The 14,847-nt window shown below is 29.3% G+C and overlaps 1 protein-coding gene across 2 annotated transcripts; it reads left to right on the top strand.

The window, feature by feature from the left end:
* The first annotated feature begins 44 nt into the window (after positions 1-44).
* Positions 45-6,507, top strand: LOC127065158 (protein phosphatase 1 regulatory subunit 42-like). 2 transcript variants are annotated; one of them, XM_050997161.1, is made up of 7 exons: positions 45-324; positions 393-698; positions 790-1,024; positions 1,096-1,215; positions 1,296-1,433; positions 1,511-1,650; positions 3,363-6,507. In XM_050997161.1, the coding sequence occupies exons 1-6, from the start codon at positions 187-189 to the stop codon at positions 1,639-1,641; spliced, it is 1,068 nt and encodes a 355-aa protein (XP_050853118.1). In that variant the 5' UTR covers positions 45-186; the 3' UTR covers positions 1,642-1,650; positions 3,363-6,507. The 2 variants fall into 2 exon arrangements, with proteins under 2 accessions (XP_050853118.1, XP_050853111.1); XM_050997154.1 differs by lacking the exon at positions 3,363-6,507 and having other exon boundaries at positions 1,511-1,723.
* Positions 6,508-14,847: the final 8,340 nt, after the last annotated feature.

Here is a 14,847-nt window from a genome sequence, read left to right as displayed (position 1 = left end):
AACATACTTTTGATCAAAATTGTAAATTTTATAAAACTTGTGATTGGTCCGTTATATTGTGTGATTTTTGGCGGTCGACGTAACGCTCGTTTGATCGATGAAACTAAACTTTATCTTTCAAAGGTTAGTACTTTTTTAAATGGTTTTTAATCTTTCAAATAATTTAAGAAAGAGAAATTGATAATTATGGTGAAATTAACATCCAAATTTATCGAGAAAAAATATGCACAAGTTCGATCAAAATCCCTTAGTACAGCAAATAAAAAGCAAGAATTATGGAAGTTAACGCATTTGTACATGAATGGAATGTTCATCAATGAAATTGTAAGTTAATTTTTATAAAAATTATGCGACCATTCAATTTTCATATTAAACATATAAGCTTATCATAGGGTAATTTTGCGGTATGCAAAAATTTAAAAGTGATATATCTTCAAGATAATAATATATCACGTATAGAAAATTTACATTTTGCAACAAATTTAACACATTTATATATGCAACATAACAAAATAAGGAAACTAGAAAATTTAGATTGTCTACAAAATTTGCGCAAACTTTATATGGGATATAATTGCATTAGTGTAATTGAGGGATTAGAAAATATAGAAAACTTAATAGAACTACACGTAGAAAATCAATTCTTAACTCTAGGTGAAACATTATGCTTTGAGCCACGCAGCGCTGTTACATTATCTGTAAGTTATTTCAAAATAATTTTACATGTTTCCAAACAATTATGAATTGATTCATAGAAATTATAGACATTTATATAATAATATATTGCAGAAGTGTTTAAAAAGACTTAATATATCAAATAATAAAATGACAACTTTAAATGATATAGCAAATTTTAATGAATTGGAAATTTTGGAAGCGAAGAATAATTTATTTGAAGATATTGAAGATTTAACTCAAACAATAAGTACATTAATTTCACTCAGAGAATTATATATGAACGGCAATCCAGTTGTCCAAAAACATAGATATAAAGAAAGTCTCATTGCTAACAGTAACACATTAGGTCGGTTCATTGTATACTTTTTATATTTAGTAGATATAACAGTAAATGTAAATTTTGTTTCCTGTATGTAGTAAATTTAGATGGAAAGAGTATTTCTGATATCTGTCGCAAGTTTTTACAAATTTTTAAAGAGAAACGTTTTAACCAATCTATTAAAAAAATGACAGTACCGCTAACAGATGACATTGCAAGTATGTTTGTTTGTTTAAGCATAAAATATTTGTATGATAGCGAATATTTTAAAGTATTATATATATTTTCATAATCATAGATTCTTTGAATTTACCACCTGCGTTTAAGAAATCTATATGTAGAGCAATATTTCAACATCCTGGACCTAAATTATCTATAACAGTTACATCTGCAATGGGTGAATTACAGCCTCAGAGTTTTCCATCATGGAAAATGGGTAAAAATATTATAATATTGGATACAAATAAATTAGTATTGCATATAATATATATAATAATAACACTTTCTTACTAGCTGCTGGTATAAACAGTCTAAAAGATAATCATATAACACCACGACCATTTTGGAGGGATACAAGTAACAAAAAAGAAACCTATAGAGTAAACTCAATGAATAACAAATCAATCATGTTACCACCAATCTGATGGATGTTGGTAAAAATTAATGTCAAATGTATTTTGTTACCTATTGTCTATATATTGGAATGTTTTAACAGCTTTACTTTACATTCGCATACAAATAAAAAAGATTGATTCTATAAAAAAACTAATAATTTCTTATCAATTACACAATAATACTTTTATACATTTTAGCGCTAACACTACATTTGATCTATCAGTAATTAATTATACAACTTGATATTTTGTGCTGTGCATGCAATCCTGCGGAACCGTGAATTTAGAGTAGAGTCACCGTAATTCTAACACTCACGTGAGTGTTCAAGCGCGATTGAAAGTCCTACCGTGGACCTAGTTTTATTCGAAATACGAAGAGCACGAACAACCATGCTTAAAGATGGGATATACGTATCCGAAGCGGACGGCCTCAACGTTATCTCTAAGAAGGATAGCGTTGCGGACTATTAGTTTCTATTAGTTCATATTATTTTGCTAACACCGGGAACGCGGATTTTAGATAGAATAGAGTTACCTTTGTACAAAGATCACGTGAGTGTTTGGACGTGAATTCAGTGTCCTAACGTGGACTTACTTGATATATAGATAAGATGACGTCGGTAATACATATTTTGGAGTAGTCATTCGGACTTACGTCAGTATTCGAGCGCGATTAATAGTCCTACCGGGGACTTCCTTTTATTTGTTCGGCGATTATTTGTTCACCCCGGTCTTGCGAATCTTAGAGAGTAGAGTCCTCGTTAGCTCGTGGGTCCCCAAATACAGCTATCCACGCGGTAGGACCTGGGTCGGTAGTACTTGCGAAATATCGAAATCTGTCTTAACTATATTTAAAATCTGTAACTAAATCATATGTATTATATGACATAGCAAGTACTATCGGGCGAATGGCTGCATATTTCAATGTTTGTCCAAAATCTTTGTTCTGACAAATTTCAATTACACGTTAAATTAATTACATTTTACCTTGTTAGTTATATTTCGACAGATAGATACATTGAATATATCAAAATTCTAAATTAATGAAGTTATAAAATTAATTCGAAAACGCACAGAAAATTTTTCTGTCGTACTTATGTTCTCTGACATTCCTATTTATCCTTTTTTACTTTTATTACTTACATACTTTTATTAAATATATTATTTATATACTTTTACTAATTATAGACTTTTGATAATTATATTAATTATATACTTTTATTTATTATATTAATTACTTTTATTAACTTTTATTTATCATTAGTCTCGGGTGGGACCCTTGGGATGGGCCCTAGGTTGTGAGCCTTAGACAGATTTCGTTCTTTCGCTAAGGAAAAATCGAATTCAATTATGGTATTCTGATTTTCGTCGAGTGAACAGATCTTCGAGATGCACACCCATCGTTTGAAATACTATTTTTCTCACGCTCACTTACGCAAATACTTTTGATTTCTATTTTTCCTTTTTCTCTTCTTTTCTCTTCTTCTTTCCTTTTTATCTTTTTCTTATCTTTTTTTACTCTTTTTTTGTTTCAAGTTAGATCATCGAGAGAGCGATTATAGAGGAATCGATCATCGTGAAATAAAAATCTTACAGGGAAATCTTTGATTAATATAGTTATAAATAATAAAACAAATATCTTTTTGTATAAAATTTTCTATATAATCTGCTCTTAAATTTAATTTTTATTATCTTTTTAATTCTCTTGCTCTTGTATTCATCTCTCCTTTTTTTTTCTTTTTCTCTTTTAGGTGATGGAGGGACCGATCATCGTGAAATTTTTACACGGAAGTTAATGGAACTTCTCTGCATATAATCCTTATTATACGTCTCCTTGCTTCCGTACGCGAATGAGAGGGAAAACACTCAAACTCGTGACGGCCTGGGTTTTTGGAAGCGCGAGATTAAGTCCTACAGAGGACTACGCTTTGATCTTTGTAATATCGAAATATAGACACAATCGGTCGTGTCTCGAGATGTCTGAAACCGACAGCGTGGATGGTGGAGCGATCTGTAAGCGGGGTTTTATACATCTCCAGTTTGCTGAGAAGTCTGAAGCTCTCGAAGCGAAAAAGCATCCCGAACGCGAACGTTAGAGTAAAATCCCCGTTAGCTTGTGGGTCCTTAGATGCAGCAACCTCCACACGGTCGGACCAGGATCGGTAGTACTTACGACATATCGAAATCAATGTCTAAATTATAACTAAAATCAATAACCAAATTATATATATATCATCTGAAGTGTGTGTGTAACTAACTTAAATATATAATTATATAACGCAAATACTATCGGGCGGATGGCTGCATATTTCGATCTTTTTCCAATATCTCTCTTCTATCCATAATCTATATTTAAAAAATAGCAAAGCTTTCACACGAACGCATACACTCCACGATTTTCTCACATACCACCAGGGTGCAAAAGCCTAAACTAGAGTGTATGTCCCGGAGCACCTCTGACACCATAGATCCATCATCTACCGATTTGATAATTAAATTTATAACGAAATCAATTCTGATCAAAAGGATAGCGATACAAAATCTACAGATGTAGAAGTAAATGAAACGAAGTGGTCACATAAAGATCTTGCATTAAAGATTCTTTCTTTGAAAGTAGCTGCGCATTTAAAATGGAATTTAGATATATTGGAAAAGAAATTACCTTTACCAATACAAGTAACTTTATCGCAAGATCTGTTCTATATAACAACAGATATTATTGTTGAAATACCTGCGATTCCTGATTTTTCTATACATAACGTTTCTGACCAAGCGTTGTTTACAATTGTCTTATATCACAGGTGACATATAGAGCAATAATTTATAGAGCTCTAAATAGCGTATGATTAATAAATTAGGGGATACGTAACAATTGCTGTAATCGACTGTCATGGCTAATGATTATTGCGTAAATGATTAAAGCAAAAAATACTAGTACATACCAGTATATCAACATACTAGTAATATACGAGTATTTCCATATTACCACAAAATGTGGTAACTCTACTATGCAAAACGATATTAAAGATAATATATTAGATATGTAAGATATATAATTATTTATAAATAATCGCGAAACGATGTCCAATGCACCACATAGCACGAACACACAGATACAAGGTACATCGTGCGCAATCACTAACGCTATGACAGTCGCCATTATGGGAAAACTTAAAACTAAACCCATACTAACAGTTTCTCACCCATACGAGTAACACCTGGGCACACGCATAGATGAGAACGCAGAAAGTATGGGAGGGAGAAACGGGAATTAGTATATTAGCAACTGAAAATCCTGATCTAAAAAATTATTAACTTATTTTAGGGCCTACGGACTATGACTCTACAAGTCTCTTTGTTTTTTTATTAGCAATGATTCTACTCGACTTTTTTCTTTCAAAAACAAGGACTCTATTGAGACTTCTTTTATCAAAAAAATTAATTGAATATTTATTTAATTTTGTATTTAATCTTGTATGAAAGAATAATCAAAAAACCTTGGATGATTCCTTTTAGGAAGTGGCTGTTCTAATTAAAAAGTTAAATCATGATCTACCACTCGTTTTCCAGAATCTATTCGTCGCGCTTGTCTTCTTGTTCATTTTTTCTTTTTTATCTAACATCGATACGTCGAGATAAATCGCGATTAAATAGACTAAGTACGAATCAATGCATAAAACGTAGATCACATTACATGCTTTTTGGACGGAATCGGATAAATTAATATCCGGTTATATTGCTAATATCTTATTAGCAATATCTTATTAGCAATATATCTTATTATTAATTGAACTATTAAATAATCCAATCTATGAAACAAAAAGATTCTATCCTAAACTAATAAAATTTAATTTTCTGTGTATGCAAAATCGCTAATAGAGGATATTAGCGAATTCAATGATGATCATCTAAAACAAAAAGAAAATATATAATACTATAATACAATAGAACGTAATATAATACGTCCGTTTGACGTACCAATACATAAACTTTTTATTTCTATAAATTATTTAAACGCGTGATTCTACATTTTGATATAAGATGCAATCAAGAAATCGAACAATTGAGGAATCTTGAATATATATTATCAATAAAAATATAAAATATATGAGTTGCTTTTTTATGAAATACATTATTTAAACAAAAATTATAGAGAACCTTAGAACAACGATAAAAATTGTAAAGGCAAGAAAAAAGATAATTATTAAGATGTTAATATTCATAATAATTAAGTCTCAAATTTCAATTAAGGATCTGATAAAAAATAAAAAATATATGATAAGACCACAATCCATTCTCGAAAGGTATAGCAGCAACTGGCTCCTCTTAATTACTTGAAAGCCTAGATGTAATTTTTTTCAAACAAACAATAATTTACACATACAATTTTATTATATATATATATATATATATATATATATATATCAATAAAAATATATGTTGCATATGTATATATGTATTTAATTTTAAATATGTATATATATACTATAATGAGTTCGTTAAATAAGAAATTAATCTATTTATATCTCTATTGAGATACGAGAAATAAACAAAGTCGAAAAATAGTTAAAATCATCGTAGAACACAATAAATTTTGATTGAATTTAAATGCAGCCATTAGCTCGATAGTACTTACGTTATTTATATTTATCAGATATCGTAAGTAATATCGATTTCCAGGTCCCACCGCGTGGAGGTTGCTGCATACGGAGACCCACGGGCTAAAGACTCTACTTTTAATATAAATTATTTTGAAAGCTATTATTTTGAAAGCTATTATATAAAATCATTGTTATGACATATTCAATAATAATTATTATAATTTTAGAAAATTATAATTATAATTAGAAAAAAGAAACAAAATCAATCGCGAAACGAATCAAAAATTTTTTTCTAATCGATCATGACTAGATGAAAACTTATGAATTCGTTTGATATCGGCCTACCTACCCGGTTAAGAATAGAGCCCTTTATGGAATTCTATTCCCATTGAACTAATGTGAAACCTTGCTGCACAGGATGCTGAAAACCTGTGAACATAAAAAATCTAAACCATACATTCAAATAAGAAGCAATCAAAGTAATGTACGAATTTCATATAATGAAGTAGCGATCACCGGTGAACATAAAATATCAAAAACATTTAATATGTAAGCAAACAGTAAGCAAACAGTAAGCAAACAGTAAGCAAACAGTAAGCAAACAGTAAGCAAACAGTAAGCAAACATTAAGCAAACAGTAAGAAAACAGTAAGCAAACAGTAAGCAAACAGTAAGCAAACAGTAAGTAAACAGTAAGCAAACAAAATAATATGCGAATTTCATATTTCCTATAATAAATCATCATTTATAGTCCAACTGTGAATACAAAACATCAAAAATATTTTATAATTAAACAAGTAGCAATCGAAATAATGTACGAATTTTACTTAAATCAGCATTCTGCTGTTCACAGTCACCTGTAAACATAAAGTACGAAAAACATTTTACAATTAAACAACAAGTAATCGAAATAATGTGCGAATTTTATTTAAATCAGCATTCTGCTATTCACAGTCACCTGTGAACATAAAGTACAAAAAACATTTTATAATTCAACAAGAAACAATCAAAATTAATATGCATATTTTATATAATAAGCAATTAACTTGTGCACATAAGAAATTTATAATTTTATTACTTTCTCAGAATAAAACATATATTAAGCTAAGAATTATTTTATACACACATACACACGCACACATACAGATCTCTCAAACGAAAACAACGACCAACGAAGAGTGGAATCGAATCTTGCCAAATTGGATATTTCCTGAAATAGAAATTAACTACGTTTAGTTCGAATTTATTGAATATTTCAATTTTTTATTTTTTACAATTTCAATTCTTCATTCGTCATCAATGTTATTAGATTATCTATGTCTATATGTTATTTAGATTAGATAGATGTCCATATGGTATATATATATATGATAGAGTATATAGATGTTTATATGTTAATTAGATTATCTTCCCACATTATTATTTTACATTGATTTCTTATTAATCCAAGCACCTGGAACACCTGAAACACAAATTTTACATGATGAATTCATAATCTTTATCAATTTATTTTTATGTCATACACTATGATAATATGACAAATCTTGAAAAATTATTTTCAACACTGTTGTTAATACTCACCGATATATAAAAGGATATTTTGCAATATTTAATCTTGAAATACGAAAACGACACATCTCTGTAACAGAAAATTATATAAAAGGGCATGTGTGGAAAGACAAAATTTTTATTTACAATCTATGGGCAAAAATGTTCATAATTTTGATAATTTAATAAGTCAAAAATTATATACGTATATATTTTGCCATAGATTGTAATGATGAAATAAAAGAAAAAGAAAAAAAAAAGTATTAAAATGGCCATAAAATTGGCACTGAATATATCGAATTCTCGATGCATTAGTAAACATGTTTTACATTTAAATAAAAGTATGAACTTATGAGTACATGTTATGTACAAGTATATAGAAATACATAAAAATATATAGAAATATATAGAATGATATAGAAATTTATAAAAATATATATATTTAAAATTTTATATCTTATTATAAAGATATAATTGCATAATAAATTATCAATTGTTTACTATAATTAAGATACATAATGTAAATCATTCAAGACAAGTTATGAAAAAAAGGGAAAAAATTGTCAATATCTCACAATATTTAAGAATTGAGTCGCGTTTAAAAAAAAAAAAAAGTATACTGCACCTTATGTCGTGTTATAAAATGCATACACAATTTTGTATACCGCCATTAACATATCCATAACGAGATCAGATCTATATTTAATCAATGGATTACATATATCTTACATTATTACGTTTATATTAACGCGAAGTACCTGATGTACATATTACATCGTTTATATGTACGACACTTTTTTATCTATTAAATTATAAAAAATATAGTAATATAATTTCACAATTTTCAAATCATGTACTTTGTATATTATATATAAAATAGTAATGAAATATTAAATCTCAAAGAAAAAAAGAAGATTATATATAAAATCTATATATGAAAATATTACACATATTATAGGCAAAATATAATTTTAATGTATTGTTGCATATTACTCTTATTAATTTATTTTATCGTCACTGCTTGCCTTAACAGATCCTAATTTCCCTAACTACATCAAGTCTTGTAGATTTTTAATCAGAATAATTACAATCTATATAGGACGATAATTATATTTATACAAGATTTGTAAAATGACTCTTACAATAAATGAGCCCTTTTACAACCTGTAAAAAAAAACTATGTTGGCATTGGATAAAGTATATATATGAATATATGAATATATGATCATCAAAAGTGAATGTACATAAAAAAGATAAAGGAAAAATTATTGATTTACTAATAATCATATAAAAAATTTTAAATTATCCTGAAACGAAAATCTACATGCTTGAGTATCCCAGGTGCATTCCTGAATGCAAACCTGTCCCTCAACTATTTTTGCTCACACTCCTGAGTGTGGAACAGCCTTTTCATTTGCTTCATTTAAATACCAAGTCTTATGCATTTTCATTCCAAAAATTAATCATATTTCTCTCGAATATGTATAAACATTTGCTAATAATCTTTATATCATTTATTATATCTTCTTAATACTTCTTATGAAACTTTCATATATGTAATAAAAGTACTCCTTCTTTCTCTCTCCCCCTCTTCTCATGTATATATTTATTAATTCTGTCACTTCATATTCATATGTTGATAATTTTGGAATAAGAATGTATACCCTTGACGTATTTTATGCACTCCTGAGTGCTAGACTGTTATTTTTGTATCATATCGCTCGCTTAGCAAGACTTACATATTTCTAATCAGAATGATTCAAAATTTCTTTTCATTCACTTGCGCACTACTCAAATATAAATAAATTACTATATTAGGAAGAGTACAAAATATTCTTGATTTATTACTAAGTAACTTTAAAGGAATACTTTGAGGTAGGAATACTTTAAATACTTATTATATAATACTTTCATATGTACATGTGAATGACTTTTGATCATTCTGAATGAGAAATACTATAATATGTTCATCTGCATTCCTGAATGCAGGTATGTACTTACTGCGAAATTATTGTATATGCACTCCTGAGTGCAGGCAAGCCGTTCAATCGCTTCATTTATATGCCAAGACTTATGCATTTTTATTCCAAAAAATATTCCTACTTCTCTTAAATACGTATAAATATTTCTTAATAATCTTTGTATAATTCATTAAAAATTTTCTTAATATTTCTCATGAAACTTTCATATATATAATAAAAATACTCCCTCTTTCTCTCTCTCTCTCTTTCTTTCTCCTTCTCACATATACTTATTAAGTCTTTCATTTTATTTTTATTTGTTGATAATTTTGGAATAAAAAATGTATACCCTTGACGTATTTTAATATGCACTCCTGAGTGCCGGCTGCCATTATGTCGTTTCATTCATCTAGTAAAGACTTATACATTTCTTATCCGCATGATTCAAATTTTCTTCTAATTCATTTGCACTACGTAAACATCATTGAATTATTATATACGGAATAAAATGAATTTCATTAGTTAGTAAACAAGTTCAATATATTAAAAGAAATATAACAATATATTAATAGAATATAATATATTCTATTAATATTCTATTCAATAGAATATTAATATATTAAAAGAAATATAACAAGAAATCGACGTATTTATATATTTCCTCATTAAGTAATTTTATTAGTGCATTCATTCATTCATCTTTGATCATTGCGAATGTGAAATGTATATCCTTACTACAATTTATTCATTTGCATTCCTGAATGCAATCATGTACTTACTGTGAACCTTTCATATGCACTCCTGAGTGCAGGCAATCCATTTCTATCGTTTCATTTATATACCAAGACTAATGCATTTTTATTCCAAAAAATAATTATATTTCTCTCAGGAACATATAAACGTATCTTTTTAATATATCTTATGAAACTTTTGTATATATGATGAAAATACTCTCTCTTCTTTCTTTCTTCTCTCTCACTTTCTCATATATGTATATCCTTATTAATTCTCTCATTTCATACTAATTTGTACATAATTTTGGAATAAAAATGTATACTCTTGACATATTTTAATATGCACTCCTAAGTGCTGACTGCCATTACGTCGCTTCATTCATCTAATAAGACTTATACATTTCTTATCCGCATGATTCAAATTTTCTTTTAATTCATTTGCACTATTTAAACATCATTTAATTATTATATATGGAATAAAATGAATTTCATTACTTAGTAAACAAGTTTAATATATTAAAAGAAATATCACCAGAGATCAACGTATTTATATATTTCTCCATTAAGTAATCTTATTAGTGCATTCATTTATCATCTTTGATCATTGCGAATGTGAAATGTATATCCTTAGTAGAATTTGTTCATTTGCATTTCTGAATGCAATCATGTACTTACTGTGATTCTTTCATATGCACTCCTGAGTGCAGGCAAGCCATTTCTATCGTTTCATTTATATACCAAGACTAATGCATTTTTATTCCAAAAAATAATCACATTTCTCTCAAATAGGTATAAACATTTATTAATAATCTTTGTATCATTTATTCTCTCTATCCCCCTCCTCTCTCTCTCCCTCATATATATATATATATATATATATATATATATATATATATATACATACATACATACACATATACAGACATGTTCATTAATTCTGTCATTTCGTCCTCACCTGTTAATAATTTTGGAATAAAAATGTATACCCTTGACATATTTTTATATGCACTCCTGAGTGCTGGCTGCCATTATGTCATTTCATTCATTTAGTAAGACTTATACATTTCTTACCCGCATGATTCAAATTTTCTTCTAATTCATTTGCACTATGTAAACATCATTGAATTATTATATACGGAATAAAATGAATTTCATTAGTTAGTAAACAAGTTCAATATATTAAAAGAAATATAACAATATATTAATAGAATATAATATATTCTATTAATATTCTATTCAATAGAATATTAATATATTAAAAGAAATATAACAAGAAATCGACGTATTTATATATTTCCTCATTAAGTAATTTTATTAGTGCATTCATTCATTCATCTTTGATCATTGCGAATGTGAAATGTATATCCTTACTACAATTTATTCATTTGCATTCCTGAATGCAATCATGTACTTACTGTGAACCTTTCATATGCACTCCTGAGTGCAGGCAAGCCATTTCAATCCTTTCATTTATATACCAAGACTAATGCATTTTTATTCCAAAATATAATCATATTTCTCTGAAATATATATATAAACAATTATTAATAATCTTTGTATCATTCATTATATTTTCTTATGAAACTTTCGTATGTATAATAAAAACACTCCCTCTTTCTCTCTTTCATATATATTTATGAAGTCCTTCATCTCATATTCATTTGTTAATAATTTTGGAATAAAAATGTATAGCCTTGGCATATTTTAATATGCACTCCTGAGTGCTGGCTGCCGTTTTATATATTCATCTGCATTCCTGAATGCAGGTATTTCAATTCGTTATCAAGCATTGTAGATTTTTAATCAGAATAACCAAAATAAATAGAATAATCAGAATAATTAGATTAATCAGATTAATCAGAATAATCAGAATCAGATTGCAAAAAGATAATGAGGATGAGGATATGGATGATAACGATAACCATTACCACATAAGAGTCATTTTACAACTCGTGGTAAAGCTGTGTTGACATTGAAATATGCATATATCTCGTATATATACATACACATTATGAAATTATGAACATGAAAAAATATGATTAAAATATGATTATTCTGAATTAAAAATCAACATGCTTGGATATCCAAATGCACTCCTGAGTGCAATGCTGCTGCAGGCTACGGACGCCCACACAATATTTAACGAGCGTGACTCTACCTTTGTAACTAAAAATCTACTTCAAAAAAACACTCTACTTTAAAACGTTAAAATGCAAGGATTCGACTTTAATTTAAAAACAAAAAATACAAGGACTTGATTTTAATTTAAAGAAGCAAATGTAATGACTCGACTTTAATTTACAAAGAACAATGCAAGGACTCGACTTTAATTTACAAAGAAAAATGCAAGGACTCGATTTAATTTAAACCGAAAAGAGGGAGGGCTTGAATTTAATTAGAAAAAAATAAATAAATAAAAATAAAAATAAAAAATGCAAAGGGCTGGATTCTACTCCGAAATGAAAAACTGACTCTACTTTTAAAAATTGCAAAGATTCTACTTGACTTTAAGAAAAAATTGCAATGACTAATAATTAATAAGTAACTGTAAAAGCTTGACTCTAATCGCAAAAATCTTAATTTTTCACGAACGCGAGTGTGGAACGCCATAGCAAGGAGATGGAATGGTCCATCATCTCCATCCAGGAACAAACTACTACGAGCATAAGTGTCAACGTGGTAAAGGGTAAAAGGGATTTTGATAAGACCACAAGCCATTAACGAAGGGTTCGACATACCGACCACCTTCGAAAAATGACTTGTAGTCGATAGTTGCCCCCTTGAGTCGCAATACATGGGGGCCTCTTCAGCATATAGCCTCTTCTTGCTTCGTGCCCTAACCACTGCATTGGAGCATTCCTTACGTGCGACGCAAGATAAGTTTACGCATCAAAAAACGCCCTACCGTTCGAAGCAAAGCATCCACAAAGATTGACATACTGCAGTGGTTGCTACTACAAGAATGAAATCGTCCCTAAGCTAAAATGACCTAATCCCGACCTGATCTCACTTTACGCAACAAGACTCAAACCACTCGTGTAAACGCACGCATCAAAAACGAGACGCAATAGTCGCAAGCTAAGGGGTTGGGAAGTGAAAACACATTTTCGCACGCAGGTTTGTTCTGGTTTTTCTTTTTCTTTTTTCTCTTAACCTAACGAGCGGTAAGCGCTTGCGACGTAAAGTATCGATCTCTTCTAAATAATATAACCACTGTAGTATGGCAAAATTCGCGAATGAATCACCCCAAACGGCACTGACGAGTCCCAACGCGTATTCTCAACTGCGTTTTCTACTCTGCCTAGGTGCGCCTCGATTTTCTAACGATCTTTATTTATTTATTTATGTAATTAAAAAAAATAAAAATAAAAGATTCATATAAAAATATTTCAACTAAACCGTAAAGCTATCCTAGCCTGTGGACGATCAATGGACTCGAAGAATCCACCAACCGTACACAATAACACAGGCACATTTAATCGAATGCTCCAGCAGATATAATATTCATTCTAGTCGATGAACCTATTACAAACTAATATTAACTCGTTGCACTTAAAAGATGAATGTAGTTTCGGTAAAATGTCAAGATCACAAGAATTGCAACATTTCCATTTTACATACGTAGGTATATTCTATTTCTAAATAAGAAAGATATAGATAGTAAATATTTTAAGAATCGCGAAGTGCAAGAATTAATTTAAAACTAAGTATCGAACTAATTCAAAATCCTTTGCTAAGTTCAAAAGATATGGGATGTATCTGATGTTCTCATTGGGTGCAAAGTTTTTCGAACTGTTTGATACTGATTTATTGCGCATGCAAAGCGTCAGCAAAAGATGTAAGAAAAAAAAAATAATAAAAAAAAATATAAGAAGATAAAGTTCAGCCATGCTGAAAGATCGTAAAATTTGCTGAAACTTCACAAATCCCCGGAGAAAGGACTTCCCACTCCTGAGTGGGAATCGCATCCTTACCCGGTCCTTGCCTACTTAAAATTAATTGACACATTCACTCAGAAAAGTATGCTACCTGCCTGCCTATCACCTATATTTAAAAAGTGCAAACATTCACACCAACACATACACTCCACGGTTCTCTCACACTCCACCAGGGTGCAAAAGCCTACACTAGAGAGCATGCCCCGGGGCACCTCCGACACCCTAGTTCAACCACGTATTTATGCTAATATATTTAGGAGTACGTACCATTTGCTGAAATCGACTGCCAAGGCTAATGATTATTGCATATATGACTAAAGCAAAAATACTAGTACATACTAGTGTACATATAGATACTAGTAATATATACGAGTATTTAAAATTTTCCACAAAAATGTGGTAACTACTATGCAAACCGATATCAATATAATTATATATTACATATATAATATAT

The sequence above is a fragment of the Vespula vulgaris genome, chromosome 1 (assembly GCF_905475345.1).
Source record: "Vespula vulgaris chromosome 1, iyVesVulg1.1, whole genome shotgun sequence".
Taxonomy (NCBI): domain Eukaryota; kingdom Metazoa; phylum Arthropoda; class Insecta; order Hymenoptera; family Vespidae; genus Vespula; species Vespula vulgaris.
Note: the sequence above shows the minus strand (reverse complement) of the source record. Positions and strands in the feature narration are given on the sequence as shown.